Source organism: Coregonus clupeaformis, chromosome 1 (assembly GCF_020615455.1).
Source record: "Coregonus clupeaformis isolate EN_2021a chromosome 1, ASM2061545v1, whole genome shotgun sequence".
In the NCBI taxonomy this organism is placed as follows: domain Eukaryota; kingdom Metazoa; phylum Chordata; class Actinopteri; order Salmoniformes; family Salmonidae; genus Coregonus; species Coregonus clupeaformis.
Window position 1 is genome coordinate 10,262,922 of NC_059192.1, and position 27,494 is coordinate 10,290,415.

Genomic DNA, 27,494 nt, shown 5'->3' on the forward strand with positions numbered 1-27,494 from the left:
TCTCAACAATCATTCTCACGATAGCACGTTGGTAATGGTCAATGACAAATATCATAGCGGGCTGTAGATAGATCATTTCTCCAGTAGGAGGAGCTGTCCAGCCTATTGTTTTGTTTTTTCTGATAGTGGATATAACATTGAACAGCTGACTTTATTTTAAAGGTATGAATTCAACATGTTTTATAGATGTGTGTCCATGTTGAAATTTGGTTAACAATATGACAGAATCCTGTTCTTGAAATGTCACCCTCAAAACATCAGTTTCTGTTAATTACTTTTTTCCTGCATACCTCCTCATAATCCATGCCTCTTCCCTTTCAGTCTCTCTCTCGCTCTCTCTCTCTCAGCCATCTCCCCTCCTACTTCTCGCTTGTGTGCGAGAGTGGCTCTCTATCTGTGTCCCTCTCCTTCCTCTCCCCTCCCTCCCTCCCTCCTCCCTCCCTCCTCCCTCCCTCCCTCCCTCCCTCCCTCCCTCCCTCCCTCCCTCCCTCCTTCCTTCCTTTCCTTCCTTCCTTCCATCCTTCCTTCCTTCCTTCCTTCCTTCCTGCCCTCCCTCCCTCCCTCCCTCCCTCCCTCCTCTCCGTCCTCTCTCTCTCCGTCTCTCAGACACTGTGTCTCAGTGAAGGGTATTCTCCGTAACCAGCTATAGCTTAATATGATTTGTCAACTCAGTCCTTCTCTACTACCCATGAGGAAACATTCCTTTTTCTCCTAATCATTACTGATGTTTTTTTTTGTCTGCCTCAACATTCAATTTCTCCGCTGGCATGTTGAAGCTGTCAATCAAACCTGTGGAAGGTACTATCAAGATGCACTGAGAGACAGAGAGAGTAGGATAAGTTTTAGTTCAGCTCAAAAGGCACCTTTTTTTCAGATCTCGGATTCATTCACCTTTTGATTGAGACTATATACTATGGTAAATTAAACTATGAAGACAGTGGTGTTACGGCAAAGGATTTTTCTTACCCAAACACAAGATCCAGGATTTTTTATTTATCTCAATTGAAATGCACAGGATCACCAGATTCCCTGAAGGATTTGTGTGGACTTTTTTGACTCTAGACATACCTGCGGTATATGTGAAGTTTGGGGACCAGAGTGAGCTAGGTGATGGTTCAACGGGATAACGGAGCTACATGCTAAACCTTTCTGTTCAGGCTGCCAGTCTGTCTGCAGCTTACAATCAAGGTAAGAGACTTTGCTTCTACCTTCAATGACATTTCATTGGGACTCCCCTGACTCACACGCGCACGTACACATGCACGGACGCAGACACACAAACACACACACACACACACACCTGGCACTCCAACAGGCTGCCGGGCTCTGTCAGAGCAGACAAAAGCCTCATTTATACCTGGTACTGACATGTGTCTTTTGTCCTGATTGTGTCCACATTCTGATTGTGCCCACATTAATAGACCTTGTGATCTGTTTGAGACAGACCTGGACAGTGAAACCATTTAAATCCTAATTATCTTGCCTACTAAAATCACTGACAGGTTGCACCATTGACTTATGACATGAATAGGTGTCTTAAAGTAAATTAATTAATATTATTTTTGAAAGAATATCTGTCAAATGAATTGCATTCAAGGAGGGACCAGGAAATCTGATTCCAAAATGGTGTTATCCTGATCCTACACTTTTAGAAGAAAAAAAAAGGTGCTATCTTGAACCTAAAGGGGTTCTTCGGCTGTCCCCATAGGAGAATCCTATGAAGAACCCTTTTTGGTTCCAGATAGAACCCCTTTCCATAGAGGGTTCAATATGGAACCCAAAAGGATCTACCTGGAACCAAAAAGGGTTCTGCTATGGGGATAGTCGAAGAACTGTTTCGGAACCCTTTTTTCTAAGAGTGTACTCAGTATTAAACCACAGTACAGTTAGCCACTATTGCATCTAAGGTCACTGACATTTGTATTCCAGTATGTCAATGCAGTTAACTATTGCAGAAAATGCATTATTCTTATGAGAGTTGAATGTTCATCTTGTCATTATTGTACTGCAGTATATTGTGTCTGTGGTCTGTCTTTGAGGCCATCCCCTGTCTATCTACAGTTGAAGTCGGAAGTTTACATACACTTAGGTTGGAGTCATTAAAACTCGTTTTTCAACCACTCCACAAATGTCTTGTTAACAAAGTATAGTTTTGGCAAGTCGGTTAGGACATCTACTTTGTGCATGACACAAGTAATTTTTCAAACAATTGTTTACAGACAGATTATTTCACTTATATTTCACTGTATCACAATACCAGTGGGTCAGAAGTTTACATACACTAAATTCACTGTGCCTTTAAAACAGCTTGGAAAATTCCAGAAAATGATGTCATGGCTTTTGAAGCTTCTGACATCATTTGAGTCAATTGGAGGTGTACCTGTGGATGTATTTCAAGGCCTACCTTCAAACTCAGTGCCTCTTTGCTTGACATCATGGGAAAATCTAAAGAAATCAGCCAAGACCTCAGAAAAAAGATTGTAGACCTCCACAAGTCTGGTTCATCCTTGGGAGCAATTTCCAAACGCCTGAAGGTACCACGTTCATCTGTACAAACAATAGTACGCAAGTATAAAAACCATGGGACCACGCAGCCGTCATACCGCTCAGGAAGGAAATGCGTTTTGTCTCCTAGAGATGAGTGTACTTTGGTGCGAAAAGTGAAAATCAGTCCCAGAACAACAGCAAAGGACCTTGTGAAGATGCTGGAGGAAACAGGTTTGGATTGTCCATGAGGAGCTTCTCTTTGTGGTCTTTCTGTGCCTTGTCATTTTCTATATCCAAGGGGTACTGTACTGTGGTGACCTCTGCACAGGGGAAGCCATGGAGCACCTCTGCATTTGGGTGGGGGAGGAACTGTGATGCCGCTGTTGGGCTCTGGGGCTTTCACACCTCTCAATTCACACCTCAGTGCAAATTGAAGTTGAGGCCAGGTCTGTTCTTTCGTAGCAAACTTGGTAGCCTTTTAATGTAGCATTTAGTCTATAAAGTTAAATTTCTAAAGATTATTGTAATGTTATTTTCCTTCTAGGGTTTCGAAGTAGCTTCAGATCGAACATGACTTACTCAGTTCCAGGTTGGATGATATTTTTTCAGGTTTCTGTTGTGCTTCTTTTGCTGGTTGTTGGTTTGTCAGAACGTTTCCTGGATAGTCAGCAAGAATCATTGGTAGGAAGAATCCTCCAGGTAATTTTATCCAAAATCAGTTGTGATTTGGAGTGAACGTTATGTTGTGGAGGGAAGTATCCTGTATATGTCCTCGTAAAGAAAATCTAAGTTTATCCAACACCAATTCTATCTTTCAGGACCTCTCTCTCTCTCTCTCTCTCTCTCTCTCTCTCTCTCTCTCTCTCTCTCTCTCTCTCTCTCTCTCTCTCTCTCTCTCTCTCTCTCTCTCTCTCTCTGTCTCTGTCTCTGTCTCTGTCTCTCTCTCTGTCTCTCTCTCTCTCTCTCTCTCTCTCTCTCTCTCTCTCTCTCTCTCTCTCTCTCTCTCTCCCTCTCTCTCACTCCCACTCCCACTCCCACTCCTTTCTCCAGTGATGAATGCGGTATCCATGGAGCCAATGGTGGTCTTGGTGGAGTGATCACATTTTTCCTTGTTTATTTCTCTCTCCTCTCCTCCTCCCCCACTCACCCATTCATACAAAGCAGTACGACTTGCCCTTAACTGCACACACAGAACTAACATCAACTACACTTCAAACAGAATTATCCACCAGACACGACACTATGGGTTTCTTCCCTGTACCCAAACTAAAAAGAGATTTCATGCGTCACTCAGTTATGTATATAACCATGCCATCATGGAATGCTCTGCCACCAGAGGTTTACTCAGGCAAAAAGCAAGTTTAGCTTTAAAATACAAATAAATAAAAAACATATTGTATCACAGTGCCTCTCCTCTTTCTAAATATCTAATTTAACTGTACTGTATATAAGAATATGTACAGTGGGGAGAACAAGTATTTGATACACTGCCGATTTTGCAGGTTTTCCTACTTACAAAGCATGTAGAGGTCTGTAATTTTTAACAAAAATTCAGAAAATCACATTGTATGATTTTTAAGTAATTAATTTGCATTTTATTGCATGACATAAGTATTTGATAAATCAGAAAAGCAGAACTTAATATTTGGTACAGAAACCTTTGTTTGCAATTACAGAGATCATATGTTTCCTGTAGGTCTTGACCAGTTTTGCACACACTGCAGCAGGGATTTTGGCCCACTCCTCCATACAGACCTTCTCCAGATCCTTCAGGTTTCGGGGCTGTCGCTGGGCAATACGGACTTTCAGCTCCCTCCAAAGATTTTCTATTGGGCTCAGGTCTGGAGACTCAGCCACTCCAGGACCTTGAGATGCTTCTTACGGAGCCACTCCTTAGTTGCCCTGGCTGTGTGTTTCGGGTCATTGTCATGCTGGAAGACCCAGCCACGACCCATCTTCAATGCTCTTACTGAGGGAAGGAGGTTGTTGGCCAAGATCTCCCGATACATGGCCCCATCCATCCTCCCCTCAATACGGTGCAGTCGTCCTGTCCCCTTTACAGAAAAGCATCCCCAAAGAATGATGTTTCCACCTCCATGCTTCACAGTTGGGATGGTGTTCTTGGGGTTGTACTCATCCTTCTTCTTCCTCCAAACACGGCGAGTGGAGTTTAGACCAAAAAGCTCTATTTTTTTCTCATCAGACCACATGACCTTCTCCCATTCCTCCTCTGGATCATCCAGATGGCCATTGGCAAACTTCAGACGTGCCTGGACATGCGCTGGCTTGAGCAGGGGGACCTTGCGTGCGCTGCAAGATTTTAATCCATGACGGCATAGTGTGTTATTAATGGTTTTCTTTGAGACTGTGTCCCAGCTCTCTTCAGGTCATTGACCAGGTCCTGCCGTGTAGTTCTGGGCTGATCCCTCACCTTCCTCATGATCATTGATGCCCCACGAGGTGAGATCTTGCATGGAGCCCCAGACCGAGGGTGATTGACCGTCATCTTGAACTTCTTCCATTTTCTAATAATTGTGCCAACAGTTGTTGCCTTCTCACCAAGCTGCTTGCCTATTGTCCTGTAGCCCATCCCAGCCTTGTGCAGGTCTACAATTTTATCCCTGATGTCCTTACACAGCTCTCTGGTCTTGGCCATTGTGGAGAGGTTGGAGTCTGTTTGATTGAGTGTGTGGACAGGTGTCTTTTATACAGGTAACGAGTTCAAACAGGTGCAGTTAATACAGGTAATGAGTGGAGAACAGGAGGGCTTCTTAAAGAAAAACTAACAGGTCTGTGAGAGACGGAATTCTTACTGGTTGGTAGGTGATCAAATACTTATGTCATGCAATAAAATGCAAATTCATTACTTAAAAATCATACAATGTGATTTTCTGGATTTTTGTTTTAAATTCTGTCTCTCACAGTTGAAGTGTACCTATGATAAAAATTACCTCTACATGCTTTATAAGTAGGAAAACCTGCAAAATCGGCAGTGTATCAAATACTTGTTCTCCCCACTGTATATATGAATAGTGTGTAAATATTATTTTTTGTGTTTTTCCAATAGTTACATGTTTTATGTGGATCTTAATAAATTAAACCCCCTCCCCCTCTATCTCCGTAGCGATGACCACGGTATCCATGGAGCCCCTGCTGGTCCTGATGGAGCGGATCCCCAACGCCACCGACCCGCCTTTAGACTCCACCCATTCCTCTCCTGAAGACACCGCCGCCACCTTCACAATAGGCTGTATTCTCTCCCTCATGTGTCTGGTCGGCGTCACCGGAAACATCTACACCCTCGTGGTCATGTGTCACTCCATGCGTTCCGCGGCGTCCATGTACATTTACATCATCAACTTAGCCCTGGCTGATCTCCTCTATCTGTTGACCATCCCGTTTGTGGTCTGCACGTATTTCCTGAAAGGTTGGTATTTCGGCGATGTTGGGTGCAGGATTCTAATCAGCATGGATTTTCTGACGATGCACGCCAGCATTTTCACGCTGACCATCATGAGCACCGAGAGATACTTTGCCGTGCTGAAACCGCTGGACACAGTCAAGCGGTCCAAGAGCTACCGCAAAGCCATTGCGGTGCTTGTATGGGTAGCTTCCCTGGTCCTGACTTTACCCATGATCCTCAGCATTCAGATGATGATGGTGGGGAGCAAGGCCATGTGCCAGCCGACCATCTCACCGCTGTCCTATAAGGTGTACATCACCTTCCTGTTCTGTACCAGCATTGTGGCTCCGGGGATGATCATTGGCTTTCTATACATCGGGCTGGCTCGTACCTACTGGATCTCTCAGACAGAAACCTTCAAACAGACCAAGAAACTACCCAACCAAAAGGTCAGTCAATTAAACTAAGTACCGCTATGTCAATCAAACGAAGTATCTCCCTCTGTCTAACCATCATTTAGATATGTCAAAGGAATAGCCTTTGGTAAAACAAATGAATGTGATTGATTGCTGTGATCATGTAAATCCCTGTCCTCTAGGTCTTCTAGCTGATCTATTTCCATCTTGTGTTTTTCTATCCTCTAGGTCAGTGGTTACCAACCGGTCGATCGCGATCTTAGCCAACAGCGCATTCCTAGTTGATCGGCAAACATTTCTATAAAAAAACCTAACGATAAGCCTTGCGTTCCTCTCAATGAATACTGCAAAGAGCTGCTGTTTTTACGAGTGAGTTCACGTTGAAGTTTTTTACTCAGCACTGTCAAACACTTCTTTAAATATTTTTATAAGCCATAAAATGTGCGTTCTTCCTACTTCGACTCGCAGCACTGCAGCTGCAATGAATGAGTAGGAAATTGTATCGATAGGATTGTATAGTTATTATTAATGGCTTGGGTTTTTAACCGAGGAACTAATGCGGTGCGAGAGGAGGACCCTGAGTCTGCTGCCCTCTCCCTCCGCTGAGACTGACCATAAGATGCAGGCTCCATCAGCCCAGTAAAATAAATAAAGCGAATTATTTTAATTTATGCTCACTCAGCTGTGCCTCACAAGTAATCCAACAGCTGGTCTATTACCAGTGTGATCATATAGCCTACCTTAAATGTTGAAATATATATATATTTTATTTAAATAGCCTGAGAAGAACAACATTGCATTGGCAGGGAAATTCAAGGAAAGTCAATATGCGGTAATAATGTTTTGGGCCTATAGCCTACTGCACACACCTCATTACTACAGCACTGTTTTTAATAGGTCAATGTTGTATAGGCTTATATTTTTTGAGTAATGTTAAAAATACATCTGAACGGTAGATCTCAGCTTGAATTTTGACTCAGAAGGTGATCTTGACTCAGAAAGGTTGTTGAACAACTCCATCTTGTGTTTCTCCAACCTCTATGTGCTCCAGGTGCTCCAGGTCCTCTACATATCTATTTATAACTCCATCTTGTGTTTCTCTATCCTCTAGGTCCACTAGCTGATCTATTTCTAACTCCATCTTGTGTTTCTCTATCCTCTAGGTGCGCTAGCTGATCTATTTCTAACTCCATCTTGTGTTTCTCTATCCTCTAGGTCCTCTACAGATCTATTTCTAACTCCATCTTGTGTTTCTCTATCCTCTAGGTTCACTAGCTGATCTATTTCTAACTCCATCTTGTGTTTCTCTATCCTCTAGGTGCGCTAGCTGATCTATTTCTAACTCCATCTTGTGTTTCTCTATCCTCTAGGTGCGCTAGCTGATCTATTTCTAACTCCATCTTGTGTTTCTCTATCCTCTAGGTCCTCTACAGATCTATTTCTAACTCCATCTTGTGTTTCTCTATCCTCTAGGTCCTCTACAGATCTATTTCTAACTCCATCTTGTGTTTCTCTATCCTCTAGGTCCTCTACAGATCTATTTCTAACTCCATCTTGTGTTTCTCTATCCTCTAGGTCCTCTACAGATCTATTTCTAACTCCATCTTGTGTTTCTCTATCCTCTAGGTCTTCTAGCTGATCTACTCCTAACTCCATATTGTGTTTCTCTATCTAGGTCCTCTATCTGATCCTCACAATTGTGCTGCTGTTCTGGGCTTGTTTCCTGCCTTTCTGGATCTGGCAGCTCCTGGGTCAGTTCCACCCTTCCATCCACCTCTCCAACAAGGCCAAGCGCAACATCAACTACTTGACCACCTGTCTCACCTACTCCAACAGCTGCATCAACCCTTTCCTCTACACGCTGCTCACCAAGAACTATAAGGAGTACCTGCGGAAGCACCAGCGCACCTGGACCGCGGGCAGCTACTTCAACCGATGGAACCGGTTCCAGCGCTCGCCCAGGAGGTCGCTGTCCTCCAGCAGCCAGCAGTGCACGGAGAGTTTCGTGCTCACGCACACGCACACGCCGTCGCAGCGCACCACCCACAACAGCAGCCTGTGAGGTATAGGAGAAGAGGTGTCTGTTATTGGTCTTATCGTGACATTATCTCCACATGTCTGCTCCTAAATTGACCCATTTACAGTGATGTACAGATGTTCGGATCTTAACTTAATCACTATTTTTGTCGCAGAGAATTTTCCTGATGCATCAGGAAATTCAAAATAGCCCCGTGATTGGCTGAAAATGAGCAGTTCTCATTCTCTCCATGCGGGGCAGCATTGGGATCAGGGCTTGCTATCAAAATTATGTTCTCTCACTCGCTCAAACTCTAGGCCTAGCTCCCATTACCGCCACATTGAAATGTACAAAAATGTATCTGAAATGCAGCCGCACACATCAACAATGTTGTTTTATATAGCTTAATAACACAAGATAGATACTGGTCTCCAATAGGCTACGACATACAAGTGTCTAGTGTGTCCTAAAGTTACGAATTAACTCAAAATTGAGTTCAACCATGGCCTGGGGTGGTCTAGCGGTTAGGGCCGCTTCCTTCAGTGTGCACGTATGTTGATTCTGGCCCATTCCCTTCTGGTAGAAATAACTAAATCCCTCAATTGACTTGATGTAGTTACACATTTCAAATATGGACAGTCCAGGGTTATTTAAAAATATGTATATATTTGTCACATGCTCCGAATGCAAAAGTTTAGACTTTACTGCTTACTTACAAGCCCTTTCCCAACAATGCAGAGTTAAAAAGTACAGAGAAAATTTGTTTTGTAAATAACAAAAAAATTAAAACTAATATTAACACAATAAAATAACAATAATGAGTAGTGGTACCGAGTCAATGTGCAGGGGTACGAGGTAGTTGAGGTAATATACGCATGTACGTTGGGGTAAAAGTGACTAGGCAATCAGGATAGATATTAAACAGAATAGCAGCAGCGTATGTGAAGAGTGTGAAAGTGTGTCTGTGTAAATGTGGGTGGCATCAATATTCATGTGTGTGTTTTATGTGTGTGAGAGTATGTAGTGTGTGTATGTGTGTGTTGGAGTGTCGGTATAGTATGTGTGACTATGTGGGTAGAGTCCAGTGAGTGTAACCCAAAGGAGGTCAAAAACTATCCAGCAGTCTTATGGCTTGGGGTTAGAAGCTGTTCAGGAGCCTTTTGGTGCCAGACTTGGCTCTCCGGTACCGCTTGCTGTGTGGTAGCGGAGGGAACAGAGTATGACTTGGTGATGACGTACTGGGCCGTACGCACTACCCTCTGTAGTGCCTTGCCGGCCGTATACCAAGTAGTTTCCATACCAAGCGGTGATGTAGCCAGTCAAGATGCTCTCGATGGTGCAGTTGTAGAACTTTTTGAGGATCTGAAGGCCCATGCCAAATCTTTTCAGCCTCCCGAGGGGGAAGAGGCATTGTTATCGCCTCCCCACGACTGTATTGGTGTGTTTGGACCATGATAGGTCCTTAGTGATGTGGACACCGAGGAACTTGAAGCTCACGACCCGCTCCACTACAGCCCTGTTTGATGTTAATGGGGGCGTGCTCGGCCCTCCATTTCCTGTAGTCCACGATCAGCTCCTTCGTTTTGCTGATGTTGAGGGAGAGGTTGTTAACCTGGCACAACACTGCCAGGACTCTGACCTCCTCCCTATAGGCTGTCTCATCGTTTTCGGTGAAATGGCCTACCACCGTCATGTCATCGGCAAACTTAATGATGGTGTTGGAGACGTGGGTGAAAAGGGAGTACGGGGGGGACTAAGCACACACCCCTGTGGGGCCCCCGTGTTGAAGACCAGCGTGGCGGATGTGTTGTTGTCTACCCTCACCACCTGGGGACAGACCATCAGGAAGTCCAGGATCCCGTTAAAGAGGGAGGTGTTCAGTCCCAGTGTCCTTAGTTTAGTGATGAGCTTGGAGGGCACTATTGTGTTGAACGCTGAGCTGTAGAAAATTAACAGAATTTTAAAAAAATATCAGCTTTAATATTGCAGATAGATCTGCATCATTTCCAATCCCCCATATATATATTTGTGTAAATATATACAGTATATAAAATATATATATATATATATTTTAATATATTTTCCTGTATTATTTTCCCCTAACCCTACCACCCCTCCCCTAATTGGAGTCAACTATTGGACAACAACACTTAGACTTCTACTTCCAGCTTATACATACTAAAATGTATATACATTTTACGGACACAGTATATTTTACAATAGTTATCGTTTGTTTGTATTTAGTCCCATCCTTCAGCTACCCTCAACCCTTCCCATCAGTCCCGTGTAGCTCAGTTGGTAGAGCATGGAGTTTGCAACGCCAGGTTTGTGGGTTTGATTCCCACGGGGGGCCAGTATGAAAATGTATGCACTCACTAACTGTAAGTCGCTCTGGATAAGAGCGTCTGCTAAATGACTAAAATGTAAAGACCATCCGGTTTTGATTTCTAATTGCCATATATCTTCCAACTGTGCTGTTTCAAAAAAGTTCTGAACCTATATACGTTTTACGGACACAGTATATTTTACAATAGTTATATTTTGTTTGTTTTTAGTCCCACCCTTCAGCTCCACTCAACCCCTCCCATCTATCTCTGAACACCATCCAGTTTTGATTTCAATTTGCCATATATTTTTCAATTTTGCTGTTTCCCAAAGTTCTGAACCTAAATACATTTTACGGACAGAGTATATTTTAAATGAGTTATTTTGTTAGTTTTAGTCCCACCCTTCAGCTCCACTCAACCCCTCCCATCTATCTCTGAAAACCATGCCGTTTTGATTTCTATTTGCCGTATATTTTTCAACTGTGCTGATTCACGAAAGTTCTGAACCTTTCTATTCTCATAGTTTCTACAGATTGTAAATTCAAGATAAACATTTTTGCCAAGAGTATTATTATATAATTGATGAATTGACTATGACTTTTTAAATCACCCAGCAGTGATTTCTTTTACAGAAAATATAGTTTTTTTTTATCAATTATTATATTTGAGTTGTAATATGTATTCTCTTCTCTGGTGGATTAAACTGAAGTTGCAAACAACTTTCTATGGCTTGTTTTAAAAATAGCGATATTTTGGATATTATTTCATTTTCAAATAACCAAAAGTGAGAGGTTGTAATCTGAATAAAGGGAAAAAGGTCATTCTTGAACATGGGTTGAGACATTCTTACTAATCTGCTAGAGAACCATTTTGGATTTAAGCATACCTTTTGTATGACTGAAGCCTTTAGTGAGAGGTCTAATGCTTTAATATTTAATAATTTCTGCCACTAGGTGTAGGCAAGGCCATAAGCAAATAGGTAAACAGAGATATGACTAAAGACTTAATCAGGGTGATTTTTCCACAAATCAACAGGTATTTTCCTTTCCATGGCAGCAAGACCTTATCTATTTTTGCTAACTTCCTATTAAAATGTATTGTAGTGAGATAATTTATTTCTTTTTTTTTCAGGATATGAATACCGAGTATGTCCACTTCACCGTCAGACCATTTTATTGGTAAACTACACGGTAATGTAAAAGTTGTATTTTTTATTGATCCAATACGTAATATAGTACACTTTTCATAATTTTGTTTTAATCCAGAGAGGTTAGAAAAATAATCTAGAACCTCTATGAGTCTGTGGAGGGATCCAAATACTGGATTTAAAAGAAAACATGAATCAGCGTACAATGACACCTTTGTTTTTAAGCACTGATTTCAAGCCCTTTGATATTATTGTTGGATCTGATTTTTAATAGCTTACATTTCGATGGCCATAATAAATAGATATGCTGACAGTGGACAACCTTGTTTTACTCCTTTTGACAGTTTAATACTTTCTGAGAAGTAGCCATTAATTACTAGTTTACACCCAGGGTTACTATACACAACTTTAACCCATTGTATAAGAGATTCTCCAAAATTTAAATATTCCAGGCATTTATATATAAACTCCAGTCGTACTTTATCAAAAGCCTTTTCAAAGTCAGCTATGAATACCAGGCCTGGTTTCCCAGATTTGTTATAGTGTTCTATTGTTTCCAGAACTTGTCTTATATTATATCCAATGTATCGTCCATGTAAAAAAAAACAGTCTGATTAGGTTAAATAATATCGGTCAATACCTTTTTAATTCTATGCGCTATACATTTTGCTAGAATCTTTGCATCACGGAACTGAAGTTTAAGGGGCCTCCAATTGTTTTAATGGACTGGATCTTTATATTTACCACTTAGGTCCTTTTTCAGCAATAATGAAATCAACTTCTTGTTGAGTATCTGATAATCTACCATTTTCAAAGGAGTGGTTAAAACATGCTAATAACGGTCCTCTGAGTACATCAAAAAAGGTTTGGTATACCTCAACTGGTATGCCATCCAGCCCTGGAGTTTTCCCGGACTTAAAAGCTTTAAATACATCAAGAAGTTCATCATCTGTAATTTGGCCTTCATGAGTCTTTCTTTACAGGTGTTAATTATACATTATTAATAGAAAAAAAAATCCTTACAATTAACTTTGGTTAGTGGAGATGGAGGAGACTGAAAAGCAAAAATATGCTTAAAATACTTCGCTTCTGCTTTCAAAATATTGTTTGGTGAATCATTGGTGACATCTCTATGTTGAAGATCAAAAAATCATTTGGTGGATTTTTCCACATACAGTGGGAAAAAAAGTATTTAATCAGCCACCAATTGTGCAAGTTCTCCCACTTAAAAAGATGAGAGAGGCCTGTAATTTTCATCATAGGTACACGTGAACTATGACAGACAAAATGAGAAGAAAAAAAATCCAGAAAATCACATTGTAGGATTATTTATGAATTTATTTGCAAATTATGGTGGAAAATAAGTATTTGGTCAATAACAAAAGTTTCTCAATACTTTGTTATATACCCTTTGTTGGCAATGACACAGGTCAAACGTTTTCTGTAAGTCTTCACAAGGTTTTCACACACTGTTGCTGGTATTTTGGCCCATTCCTCCATGCAGATCTCCTCTAGAGCAGTGATGTTTTGGGGCTGTCGCTGGGCAACACAGACTTTCAACTCCCTCCAAAGATTTTCTATGGGGTTGAGATCTGGAGACTGGCTAGGCCACTCCAGGACCTTGAAATGCTTCTTACGAAGCCACTCCTTCGTTGCCCGGGTGGTGTGTTTGGGATCATTGTCATGCTGAAAGACCCAGCCACGTTTCATCTTCAATGCCCTTGCTGATGGAAGGAGGTTTTCACTCAAAATCTCACGATACATGGCCCCATTCATTCTTTCCTTTACACGGATCAGTCGTCCTGGTCCCTTTGCAGAAAAACAGCCCCAAACCATGATGTTTCCACCCCTATGCTTCATAGTAGGTATGGTGTCCTTTGGATGCAACTCAGCATTCTTTGTCCTCCAAACACGACGAGTTGAGTTTTTACCAAAAAGTTATATTTTGGTTTCATCTGACCATATGGCATTCTCCCAATCCTCTTCTGGATCATCCAAATGCACTCTAGCAAACTTCAGACGAGCATGGACATGTACTGGCTTAAGCAGGGGGACACGTCTTGCACTGCAGGATTTGAGTCCCTGGCGGCGTAGTGTGTTACTGATGGTAGACTTTGTTACTTTGGTCCCAGGTCTCTGCAGGCCATTCACTAGGTCCCCCTGTGTGGTTCTGGGATTTTTGCTCACCGTTCTTGTGATCATTTTGACCCCACGGGGTGAGATCTTGCGTGGAGCCCCAGATCGAGGGAGATTATCAGTGGTCTTGTATGTCTTCCATTTCCTAATAATTGCTCCCACAGTTGATTTCTTCAAACCAAGCTGCTTACCTATTGCAGATTCAGTCTTCCCAGCCTGGTGCAGGTCTACAAATGTTTCTGGTGTCCTTTGACAGCTCTTTGGTCTTGGCCATAGTGGAGTTTGGAGTGTGACTGTTTGAGGTTGTGGACAGGTGTCTTTTATACTGATAACAAGTTCAAACAGGTGCCATTAATACAGGTAACGAGTGGAGGACAGAGGAGCCTCTTAAAGAAGAAGTTACAGGTCTGTGAGAGCCAGAAATCTTGCTTGTTTGTAGGTGACCAAATACTTATTTTCCAAAATTAAATTCTTAAAAATCCTACAATGTGATTTTCTGGTTTTTTCTTTCTCAATTTGTCTGTCATAGTTTACGTGTACCTATGATGAAAATTACAGGCCTCTCTCATCTTTTTAAGTGGGAGAACTTGCACAATTGGTGGCTGACTAAAGACTTTTTTCCCCCACTGTATTCCATCCAGTTCACTTTATTTTTAATAATATATTACACTTGATCTTTCTTGAAGAAGTTCCTCCATTTGTTTTTAGTTTTTCCTCTAATGTATTATGTGCCTCTATGGTACAGTTTTTATTGCTATCTATCTGTACTGTTAATCCCTCTATTTATTTTGTTAATATGAATTATTTTTTACCTAAATTGCTTTTCTTTTAAAGATTAGTTTTGAAAGGTGTCTCATACAATAAGGGGATCTTCTGTACCTACAGTACCAGTCAAAAGTTTTGACACTCTGTCACGATCGTCTTGAAGCGAAGTAGACCAATGCGCAGCGTGTTGAGCGAACATGATACTTTATTATATTAAAGCACAAAACCAAAACAATAAACGACTCGTGAAGTCCACGGTGACAAAGACCGACAAGGAACAAAAACCCACAAACACAAAGTGAAACACAGACAGTTAAATATGGCTCCCAATCAGAGACAACCAGCACACAGCTGACACTCGTTGCCTCTGATTGGGAGTCACTCAGTCAAACATAGAAAATGACGAACTAGAAACACCCAACATAGAAACAGAACACATAGAATGAACACACCCTGGCTCAACATATAGAGTCCCAGAGCCAGGGTGTGACAGTACCCTCTAAAGGCGCGGACTGCGACCGCGCCTAAATACGAGCAAAACAGGGGAGGGCTGGGTGGGCATTCCTCCTCGGCGGCGGCTCCGGCTCCGGGCTTGCCCACCACCCTCCAACAAACCCCCATAGCGCCCCTGGTCCGGTCTGGCCCCGCTCGGCTGGAGCTGGACTGGACGTAGCAGAAGCGGTAGGCTTCAGCTCCTTAGTGGAGCAGTTGAGCGGTACCTGAATTGGCACCGATGACCCAGGCACGGGTTGTGCCGGACTGACGACTCGCACCCCTGGCTTGGTGCAAGTGGCAGGAACGGGCCGGGCCGGGCTGGCGACGCGCACCGTAGACTTGGTGCGAGTGGCAGGAACAGGCCGGACCGGGCTGGCGACGCGCACCGTAGACTTGGTGCGTGGAGCAGCGACGGGCCTTGCCAGGCTGACGACTCGCACCCCTGGCTTGGTGCGAGTAGCAGGAACGGGCTGGACCAGGCTGACGACTCGCACCCCTGGCTTGGTGCGAGTGGCAGGAACGGGCTGGACCAGGCTGACGACTCGCACCCCTGGCTTGGTGCGAGTGGCAGGAACGGGCTGGACCAGGCTGACGACTCGCACCCCTGGCTTGGTGCGAGTGGCAGGAACAGGCCGGGCCGGGCTGGCGACGCACACCGTAGGCTTGGTGCGTGGAGCAGGGACAGGCCGGGCTGGGCTGGCGACGCACACCGTAGGCTTGGTGCGTGGAGCAGGGACAGGCCGGGCTGGGCTGGCGACGCACACCGTAGGCTTGGTGCGTGGAGCAGGGACAGGCCGGACAGGGCTGGCGACGCACACCGTAGGCTTGGTGCGTGGAGCAGGGACAGGCCGGACTGGGCTGGCGACGCACACCGTAGGCTTGGTGCGTGGAGCAGGAACAGGCCGGACTGGGCTGGCGACGCACACCGTAGGCTTGGTGCGTGGAGCAGGGACAGGCCGGACAGGGCTGGCGACGCACACCGTAGGCTTGGTGCGTGGAGCAGGGACAGGCCGGACTGGGCTGGCGACGCACACCGTAGGCTTGGTGCGTGGAGCAGGGACAGGCTGAACCGGGCTGTGGAGACGGATAGGAGACCTGGAGTGAAGAGCGGCCACAACCCGTCCCGGCTGAATGCCTACCCTCACACACTCTGTGTGAGGCATCCGCACAGGACGTACAGGGCTGTGTACCCGTACTGGCATAACAGCACATGACACTGGAGCAGGATATCCGGGACCGCGGAGAGGCATTGGAGACCACGAGCGTTGAGCCGGCACACTCCGTCCTGGCTGCATACCCCCCTTCGCACGACACGTGCAGGGTGCTCGCACAGGACGTACAGGACTATGCCGGCCCACTCGTGGCACAGTACGCCGCTCCGCATACCGCGGAACCTGCCCCGTCCCATGCTGCCATGCCTGAGTACGGGAAGTTGGTTCCGCTCTCCATCCAGGCTCCGCCCACCTGCCTTCTGGCCCCCTTAACCCGGTGGCCTCCTCTCCAAATCGCCCCGTGGCAGCCTCCTGCTGCCCAGCCGCCCATGCCGTGTGCCCCCCCCTAAAAAATTTTTTGGGGTTGCCTCTCGTCCGTCCGACGATGGCACTGCTGACGCCGCTGCTCCTCTCTCGCCAGGGCCTTAATCCTAGCCCAAGGTCCCTTGCCCCCGAGCATGTCCTCCCAGGACCACGATTTGCCCACCTGGGCCATCGCCAGCCTCTCCATCTCCTTTCCTGGCGCTTCCTCCCATGTCCAGTCTGCCTGCTCCTGGACACGCTGCTTGGTCCTTTTATGGTGGGTTTTTCTGTCACGATCGTCTTGAAGCGAAGTAGACCAATGCGCAGCGTGTTGAGCGAACATGATACTTTATTATATTAAAGCACAAAACCAAAACAATAAACGACTCGTGAAGTCCACGGTGACAAAGACCGACAAGGAACAAAAACCCACAAACACAAAGTGAAACACAGACAGTTAAATATGGCTCCCAATCAGAGACAACCAGCACACAGCTGACACTCGTTGCCTCTGATTGGGAGTCACTCAGTCAAACATAGAAAATGACAAACTAGAAACACCCAACATAGAAACAGAACACATAGAATGAACACACCCTGGCTCAACATATAGAGTCCCAGAGCCAGGGTGTGACACACACCTACTCATTGAAGGGTTTTTCTTTATTTTTACTATTTTCTACATTGTAGAATAATAGTGAAGACATCAAAACTATGAAATAAAACATATGGAATCATGTAGTAACCAAAAAAGTGTTAAGCAAATCAAAATATATTATAGATTTTAGATTTTTCAAATAGCCACCCTTTGCCTTGATGAAAGCATTGCAAACTCTTGGCATTCTCTCAACCAACTTCACCTGGAATGATTTTCCAAAAGTCTTGAAGGTGTTCCCACATTTGCTGAGCACTTGTTGGTTGCTTTTCCTTCACTCTGCCGTCCGACTCATCCCAAACCATCTCAATTGGGTTAAGGTCGGGGGATTGTGGAGGCCAGGTCATCTGATGCAGCACTCCGTCACTCTCCTTCTTGGTAAAATAGCCCTTACACAGCCTGGAGGTGTGTTGGGTCATTGTCCTGTTGAAAAACAAATGATAGTCCCACTAAGCCCAAACCAGACGGGATGGCGTATCACTGCAGAATGCTGTGGTAGCCATGCTGGTTAAGTGTGCCTTGAATTCTAAATAAATCACAGACAGTGTTACGAGCAAAGCACCCCCACACCATAACACCTCCTCCTCCATGTTTACGGTGGAAACTACACTTGCGGAGATCATCCGTTCACCCACTTCGCATCTCACAAAGACACGGTGGTTGGAACCAAAAATCTCCAATTTGGACTCCAGACCAAAGGACACATTTCCTCTGGTCTAATGTCCATTGCTTGTGTTTCTTGGCCCAAGCAGATCTCTTCTTCTCATTGGTGTCCTTTAGTAGTGGTTTCTTTGCAGCAAATCGACCATGAAGGCCTGATTCACATAGTCCCCTCTGAACAGTGGATGTTGAGATGTGTCTTTGACTTGAACTCTGTGAAGCATTTATTTGGGCTGCAATTTCTGAGGCTGGTAACTCTGGGTCTTCCATTCCTGTGGCGGTCCTCATGAGAGGCAGTTTTATCAAAGCGCTTGATGGTTTTTGCGACAGCACTTGAAGAAACTTTCAAAGTTCTTGAAATGTTCCCTATTGAATGACCGTCATGTCTTAAAGTAATGATGGACTGTCATTTCTCTTTGCTTATTTGAGCTGTTCTTGCCATAATATGGACTTGGTCTTTTACCAAATAGGGATATCTTCTGTATACCCCCCATACCTTGTCACAACACAACTGATTGGCTCAAATGCATTAAGAAGTAAAGAAATTCCACAAATTAACTTTTAAGAAGGCACACCTGTTAATTGAAATGCATTCCAAGTGACTACCTCATGAAGCTGGTTGAGAGAATACCAAGAGTGTGCAAAGCTGTCATCAAGGCAAAGGGTGGCTATTTGAAGAATCTCAAATATTAAATATATTTTTGGTTTCTACATGATTCCATATGTGTTATTTCATAGTTTTGATGTCTTCACTATTATTCTACAATGTAAAAAAATAAAATAAAATAAAGAAAAACCATTTAATGAGTAGGTGTGTCCAAACATTTGACTGGTAGTGTATATTATATTATGAGTTTTAAATTATTTTGTCCTGGTTAAAAACAAGTTGTCATCCAAAAGACTTTGATTAAATTTCCAATATCCTCACCCACGTGGAAATTCTGTAAGAGTAATGAATAGGCCAATTATTTGATGGTCCGACCGCATTCTGTCTCCTACCAACACTTTTGGTGCCAGCGAGACATAAGAAAGTAGTCAAGATGAGTAGCTTGATTGAGCCTCTTCTATGTCTATCTCACTAGGTCAGGATATTTAAGCCTCCATACATTTTTTTTATTTTTTTGCAGATGCTCTTATCCAGAGCAACTTACAGTTAGTGAGTGCATACATTATTTATTTTTCATACTGGCCCCCCGTGGGAATCGAACCCACAACCCTGGCGTTGCAAACACCACACTCTACCAACTGAGACACATCCCTGCCGGCCATTCCCTCCCCTACCCTGGACGCCGCCCCATTGGTGACTACAATCTCTAGTGGCACAGCTAGCACTGCGATGCAGTGCCTTAGACCACTGCGCCACTCGGGAGGTCATCCACTAGTTCCAATATATCCATAATATTCATGATTCCCTTAAGTGCATAAGGGTGATAGTTTGTAGTGTGACTTCCTTTACGGTCCATTGAGATATTTAAAACCGTATTATAATCTCCCACCATAATAATCGTCTCGTATTGCTTGTAGGCTTGATAAATTATTATACACTACTGTTCAAAAGTTTGGGGTCACTTAGAAATGTCCTTGTTTTCGAAAGAAAAGCGATTTTTTTTGTCCATTAAAATAACATCAAATTGATCAGAAATACAGTTTAGACGTTAATGTGGTAAATGGCTATTTCAGCTGGAAACGGCTGATTTTTTATGGAATATCTACATGGGCGTACAGAGGCCCATTATCAGCAGCCATCAGTCCTGTGTTCCAATGGCACGTTGTGTTTGCTAATCCAAGTTTATCATTTTAAAAGGCTAATTGATCATTAGAAAACCCTTTTTGCAATTATGTTAGCACAGCTGAAAACTGTTGTGCTGATTAAAGAAGCAATAAAACTGGCCTTCTTGAGACTAGTTGAGTATCTGGAGCATCAGCAATTGTGGGTTCGATTTCAGGCTCAAAATGGCCAGAAACAAATAACTTTCTTCTAAAACTCGTCAGTCTATTCTTGTTCTGAGAAATTAAGGCTATTCCATGCGAGAAATTGCCAAGAAATTGAAGATCTCGTACAACACTGTGTACTACTCCCTTCACAGAACAGCGAAAACTGTCTCTAACCAGAATAGAAAGAGGAGTGGGAGGCCCCGGTGCACAACTGAGCAAGAGGACAAATACATTAGAGTGTCTAGTTTGAGAAACAGGCGCCTCACAGGTCCTCAACTGGCAGCTTCATTAAATAGTACTCGCAAAACACCAGTCTCAATGTCAACAGTGAAGAGGCGACTCCGGGATGCTGACCTTCTAGGCATAGTTGCAAAGAAAAAGCCATATCTCAGACTGCCCATCTTAATCTTTTGTTTTTATTGGCCAGTCTGAGATATGGCTTTTCTTTGCAACTCTGCCTAGAAGGTCAGCATCCCGGAGTCCCCTCTTCACTGTTGACGTTGAGACTGTTGAGGCGCCTGTTTCTCAAAGTAGACACTCGAATGTATTGGTCCTCTTGCTCAGTTGTGCACCAGGGCCTCCCACTCCTCTTTCTATTCTGGTTAGAGCCAGTTTGCGCTGTTCTGTGAAGGGAGTAGTACACAGCGTTCTAATGATCAATTAGCCTTTTAAAATGATAAACTTGGTTTAGCAAACACAACGTGCCATTGGAACACAGGACTGATGGTTACTGATAATGGGCCTCTGTACGCCTATGTAGATATTCCATTACAAATCAGCCGTTTTCAAATACAATAGCCATTTACAACATTAACAATGTCTACGCTGTATTTCTGATCAATTTCATGTTATTTTAATAAACAAAAACATTGCTTTTCTTTCGAAAACAAGGACATTTCTAAGTGACCCCAAACTTTTGAACGGTAGTGTATATATTTTCAAAGAAGCGTGGATCATCATTATTTGGACCGCATAGATTAATGAGCCAAATATATTTATGGTCCAATAATTTTTTTTAAATAATCCATCTATCTTGCGGATCTGTTTGAACAATTTGCACATTCGGCTCAAAATGGATAATTAATATCATCACCTCATTTTGAGTTTATTTGCCCATAGGAGAAGTATATATCATATTTCTACACAACTTCATCTAAAATTGTTGAATGAGTTTCCTGTAAACAACAGATATTATATTTCTTCTCTGTTAGTACATACTGACGGTCTCTTTTATCTGTCTTTTCTGTTAAGCCATTACAATTATAACTGGCTATACTTATTTCACCATTTACCATAACGAGATACAAGTTTCAATTATATTTATGATAATACAGTGCATTTGGAAAGTATTCAGACCACTTGACCTTTTCCAAATTTTGTTAGATTACAGTCTTACTCTAAAATGGATCTACACACAATACCCCATAATAACAAAGCAAAAACAGGTTTTTAGACATTTTTGCAAATTTATTACAAATAAAACACTGAAATATCACAAATATTCAGACCCTTTACTCAGTACTTTGTTGAAGCACCTTTGGCAGCGATTACAGCCTGGAGTCTTCTTGGGTATGATGCTACAAGCTTGGCACACCTGTTTTTGGGGAGTTTCTCCCATTCTTCTCTGCAGATCCTCTCAAGCTCTGTCAGGTTGGATGGGGAGTGTCACTGCACAGATATTTTTAGATCTCTCCAGAAATGTTCGATCGGGTTCAAGTCCGGGCTCTGGCTGGGCCACTCAAGGACAATCAGAGACTTGTCCCGAAGCAACTCCTGCGTTGTCTTGGCTGAAATACCTTATTTACAGAAGTATTCAGACCCTTTGCTATAAGCCTCAAAATTGAGCTCAGGTGCATCCTGTTTCCATTAATCATCCTTGAGATGTTTCTACAACTTGATTGGAGTCTACCTGTGGTAAATTCAAATGATTGGACATGTTTTGGAATGGCACACACCTGTCTATACAAGGTCCCACAGTTGAAAGTGCATGTCAGAGCAAAAACCAAGCCATGAGGTCAAAGGAATTGTCCGTAGAGCTCAGAGACAGGATTGTGTTGAGGCACAGATCTGTGGAAGGGTACCAAAACATTTCTGTTTTTGTACCCTAGAGCTATCCGCCCGACCAAACTGAGCAATCGGGGGAGAAGGGCCCCTAAGGAGACTGGAAAGATTTGGCATGGGTCCTCAGATCCTTAAAAGGTTATACAGCTGCACAATCAAGAGCATCTTGACTGGTTGCATCACTGCCTGGTATGGCAACTGCTCAGCCTCCGACCGCAAGGCACTACAGAGGGTAGTGTGTACGGCCCAGTACATCACTGGGGCCAAGCTTCCTGCCATCCAGGACCTCTATACCAGGCAGTGTCAGAGGAAGGCCCTAAAAATTGTCAAAGACTCCAGCCACCCTAGTCATAGACTGTTCTCTCTGCTACCGCATGGCAAGCGGTACCGGAGCGCCAAGTCTAGGTCCTATAGGCTTCTTAACAGCTTCTACCCCCAAGCCATAAGACATCTAATCAAATGTCTACCCAGACTATTTGAAGGAAACACTTTGAAGTTTGTGGAAATGTGAAATTAATGTAGGAGAATATAACACATTAGATTGGGTAAAAGATAATTAAAACAAAAAAACATGCGTCATCTTTGAAATGCAAGAGAAAGGCCACAATATGATATTGCAGTTTAGGCACAATTTAGATTTTGGCCAATAGATGGAAGCAGTGTGTGCGCAAAGTTTCTGATTGATCCAGTGAAGCATTGCAATACTGGACAATATTGTATCAAGTCTGCCCAAATTTGCCGTATTGGTCAATTGCTACATTTTCAAGTACATAACTATAGAGAACATGCAAAAATGATATGGTAATACAAAATGTAAGTTTACACATTCCCAGGAATGTCATACATGATGGATCATTAGCTTATACACTAACTTTTCTCACTTCTAGATGGCCGGGCAGGGTGGGTGGGGAGCCAGAGACAGCAGGGGTTCAAACTGTAGAACCCAGTTCCTACATTTGAATATAAAAATTGATTTTATCAAACAAAACTATGCTATATTTTATCTCTGGGACCCTTAGGATGACATATCAGATCAAGATTACTGAATGTAAGTACATTGTTTACCTTCAGAGGTGAATGTATCAAACCAGTTGCCGTGATAAGTTTTTTGTTGTTGTGCACTCTCCTCAAACAATAGCATGGTATTTTTTCACTGTAATAGCTCCTGTAAATTGGACAGTGCAGTTCGGTTAACAAAAATGTAAGCTTTCTGCCCATATAAGACATGTCTATGTCCTGGAAAGTTTGCTGTTACTTACAACAGTCATGCTAATCACATAAGCGCATGTTAGCTCAACCATCCCGTATACGGGACACCGATCCCGTAGAGGTTAAAACTGCATTGTTGGTTAAGGGCTTGTAAGTAAGCATTTGACTGTAAGGTTGTTGTATTCGGCGCATGTGACAAATAAAATGTCATTTGATTTTGATCACGGCGGTGACCAGGAACCCGATGGTCACTCTGACAGAGCTCCAGAGTTCCTCTGTGGAGATGGCATAACCTTCCAGAAACACAACCATCTCTGCAGCACTCCACCAATAAGGCCATTATGGTAGAGTGGCCAAACAGAAGCCACTCCTCAGTAAAAGGCACATGGCAGCCCACTTGGAGTTTGCTAAAAGGCACCTGAAGGACTCTCAGACCATGAGAAACAAGATTTTCTGGTCTGATGAAACCAAGATTGAACTCTTTGGCCTGATTGCCAAGCGTCACGTCTGGAGGAAACCTACGGTGAAGCATGGTGATGGCAGCATGTTTTTCAGCGGCAGGGACTGGGGGACTAGTCAGGATAGAGGGAAAGATGAACGAAGTAGAGAGAGGTCCTTGATGAAAACTTGCTCCAGAGCGCTCAGGACCTCAGACTGGGGCGAAGTTTCACCTTCCAACAGGACAACAACCCTAAGCACACAGCCAAGACAACGCGGGGGTGGCTTCGGGATAGTTCTCTGAATGTCCTTGAGTGGCGCAGCAAGATCCCGGACTTAACCCGATCTAACATCTCTGGAGAGACCTGAAAATAGCTGTGCAGCGACGCTCCCCATCCAACCTGACAGAGCTTGAGAGGATCTGCAGAGAAGAATGAGAGAAACTCCCCAAATACAGGTGTGCCAAGCTTGTAGCGTCATACCCAAGAAGACTCGAGACTGTAATCGCTGCCAAAGGTGCTTCAACAAAGTACTGAGTAAAGGGTCTGAATATTTCAGTCTTTATTTTTTTCAAACATTTTAAAAACCGCTTTTTGCTTTGTCATTATGGGGTATTGTGTGTAGATTGATGAGGGGGAAAAAAAAAACAATTTAATCCATTTTAGAATAAGACTGTAACGTAACAAAATGTGGAAAAAGTCAAGGGGTCTGAATACTTTCCGAATGCACTGTATATGTTTGTAAACTTACTATTAAAACGTATCATAATGATTGAGTGTCCATATAACTGTACCATGGTATTTGCACTGCTATTGAGTAAACCTCCAATTGTTCTCCACTATTCCACCCGCTAAAACCTCCCCTCATTACAAGCTGGATTGTCGTCCCAGTGACTGGCAGACCACCCCTGTCCACCTGTATCCCAGGGTCTTTGAGAGATTGAGACCCATCCTTTAAAAGGAGCACACAGTGCCTCCCACAGAACAGAAGCAGATTAACTGGCAAAAGCATTTCCAACGCTCTCACCTCGATCGTATTGTATGAAAAATATATACTGTATATATTTTTTTAAATCTTGCATATCTTAATTTATTTCCACAATTAACGAATAATATGCGTAATAATCTAGGCAGTAATAATGTAATGTAATAATGTAGGCCGTTCATACGAAGGATTGTTATCTATAACCAAGATTGGCATTACACATTTTTTTGGCAAGCAATTACTATTTTGGCAAACAATTATTGTGATTCATACTGTATTGTCCCTAACAGCATTACCCCATAGCAACAGATGTGGGATACACACACACACACACACACACACACACCAAACTCATACACACTCCCCACCCTTTCCCCACAAACAACCACAAACTCAGATGTTCAACAGTTGTTCCATCCCTGAAGACTTGTTGTGCAAATGTATGTACAGTTGTAGCTTTTTGAGAAGGCATGCAAAATTGAGCAAGAATGGGAAGATTGGATTAACCAATGTCAAGTCCATTGAAACACGTACACACGCTGATCCCCCGTTGTGACCATTTTATCAAGCGTCTCTGTGCAGTCCGACCTTTTGAATATTTTGCGCCACCAGGGCCACAATAATTTGCCCCCTCTCTGATTGTCCGAGTGTGACCCCCTCCCCTGCAGCTAGGGTTGCCAGCACTGCCACTACCTGGGTGGGGGCAACCCAGAAAAATTCCCACCAGCTAGGTACATGGTCACCAAGGTTCATTAGCAGCTTTGAGAAATTCCTTGTATATTATGCTCACCAATCCAGGAGCTTTGGCTTTGTTGGACCAACCCTGCCAGGCAGGCTCAGACTGCTTTAGTGGGTCTCTGACCACATTTATATTTCTGTCTTGGCTGCATATTGGTGTTCCTTTTGTCCAGGTGGGAAAGGGCAGTGTGGAGTGCAATAGAGATTGCGTCATCTGTGGATCTGTTGGGTGTGTGGATTTCCATCTGTGGATTTGACCCCCAATCTTGATAAGAAGTTACCATACCAGACACTTTAGCGCATATTGATGGTTAACGAGACATCAGCTGGTGATAATAAGGATGCTGCCTTTTGTGGCAGAATTTCTAGGCAGGGTGTCAAAATTGACATGTCTCAATCCCCATGTATCCTTCGCCGGGGAGGCTATCCCATAACACCTTGCGGTGTAGCGAAAAAAAATACATAATTGGACTTGGGATAACATTTTCCAGAAATGTATGTAGCTATAATGTTTATTTATTCACAAAATTATTTTCACATTTCAAATGTTGAGTAACTGTTGTTTATCAGCCCATTGCCAAGCTAGCTAGCTAGCTAACACATCAGATGCGATAGTTAGCTAGCAGGCAATCTCATCCTGCTTATCGGCTGTTTAGCGATGAGCCTCTAAACTAACTAATCGAGATTCAGCAATATGTCAATTGTGAAGACTCGGACAGTTTTTTAAAATCAGGAATTGGTTTGCTAGCCAGCTAAAGACATGTAGAAAATCGTTTTTTTACCATTTGTTTTCAGGGACTAAAGTGCGCCTGATCGCGTTTCACTCCATTGCATTGGCTTGGCAGGAGAAAACAGTCCTGCCCGACTCGTTTGGAGGTAAGACATTTTAACAACATCTGATGAAAAATGTAGCAACCAGCTGTGTTCTGTCCAATCTAGGCTTGCTAGCCAGCTAAGTTATTTGTGCATTCTGTTGATGAGTCTGTTTTGCTAGATAGATGCATGCAGTGTCTGTTCAACTAGCTAACGTTAGCTAACTTTCTCTTGACACTTTCCCTTCCCCTCTTGTGTTGCACCATTGGGGTTGGTGTTAGTAGTTAAAATTAGAGGCTAAGTTGTTCTACTCTTACTGTAGACAATTTGATCTAAAAAATATACAAACTATTAACCAAACGATTGCACATTAATAAAGGTAGTTGTGGCTTCAGCAACTTGAACCAGCAGCGAAATTTGAGCAGTGAGGTTAATTTCTCCCCCCTTGTCTCTGCTTGTTCCAGGTTGAAGGACATTGCACCCTGACACCTTGCAGATATAAATAACTTATTGTGAACCTTCCAGGCACCAGGATAATCACCATCTCCCAGGATACTATTCAGTAGGATACAACATCACAATGTTAGCTAGAAATAGATTCACCCATGTTATTGTTTATCATGCAGATTTGTCAGGACATTGTAATTTAAGAAGCTCATTCTAAAATACAGACTTGATTTCTGTGTGCAAGTCTTCAATTTAGACCACAATTAGTTGAATTAGTTGCTAGTGTACCTGTAAACTCCTGTCCTGTGTATACAAAAATAACATGATGACATCATCTACAGCCCTCCTGTACTGAACAAGTTTATGAATGTTGGAGCTTAATCTGTTTGACATGTCCCTCACTAGGGAATTACTTATTTTATACAATGGACTGTGTTTTAAGGACTCATGCACAGATGCAGGAAAACCAATAAAAATGTTAACATTTATTCAACATTACAAGTGTTGATGTCTCCACATGTTTCTAGTTTTGAGGCTTGGGCATCTGGGGACTGCAGTTCATCTGTCTAATCCCCTGCAATGAGAGAGAAAGGCATCAATAATATTACAATTCTGTATGCATTTAATTAAATATATATTCCTGTTTTGATATGCATTTATATAATTATATTGGACATGTTATCTTTTATCACATGCCAGTATTTGTTTTTTTATCAAATGCATTTAGTTTACATTATGATTAAGTAGCCTTTTCCTTCTAATCTAGTTAGATTGCATTATATCACCTTTCAATATTAGTTATCAATGAATATTAAACAATGTTATCTTGAACATTGGTGTAATTTAA

At 43.0% G+C, this 27,494-nt stretch overlaps 1 protein-coding gene across 4 annotated transcripts; it reads left to right on the forward strand.

Annotated features, from left to right (window-relative positions):
- Window positions 1–595: 595 nt before the first annotated feature.
- Window positions 596–27,142, forward strand: LOC121583934 (urotensin-2 receptor-like). Of its 4 annotated transcripts, XR_006661613.1 has the most exons (5): window positions 596–1,188; window positions 5,612–6,339; window positions 7,982–8,369; window positions 26,183–26,263; window positions 26,665–27,142. XR_006661613.1 is itself a non-coding variant. In XM_045224011.1 (4 exons), the coding sequence occupies exons 1-3, from the start codon at window positions 1,137–1,139 to the stop codon at window positions 8,366–8,368; spliced, it is 1,167 nt and encodes a 388-aa protein (XP_045079946.1). In that variant the 5' UTR covers window positions 596–1,136; the 3' UTR covers window position 8,369; window positions 11,782–11,812. The 4 variants fall into 4 exon arrangements, 1 of the variants encoding a protein (XP_045079946.1); XM_045224011.1 differs by lacking the exons at window positions 26,183–26,263; window positions 26,665–27,142 and adding an exon at window positions 11,782–11,812; XR_006661614.1 differs by lacking the exons at window positions 596–1,188; window positions 5,612–6,339; window positions 7,982–8,369 and adding an exon at window positions 11,800–11,840.
- Window positions 27,143–27,494: the final 352 nt, after the last annotated feature.

Excerpts from the sequence above, each read along its gene's own strand:
- LOC121583934 (XM_045224011.1), top strand. The coding sequence starts at position 1,137 with ATGCTAAACCTTTCTGTTCAGGCTGCCAGTCTGTCTGCAGCTTACAAT. Across the intron at positions 1,189-5,611 it reads GTCTGCAGCTTACAATCAAG|CGATGACCACGGTATCCATG; the intron begins GTAAGAGACTTT and ends CTATCTCCGTAG. Across the intron at positions 6,340-7,981 it reads AGAAACTACCCAACCAAAAG|GTCCTCTATCTGATCCTCAC; the intron begins GTCAGTCAATTA and ends TTCTCTATCTAG.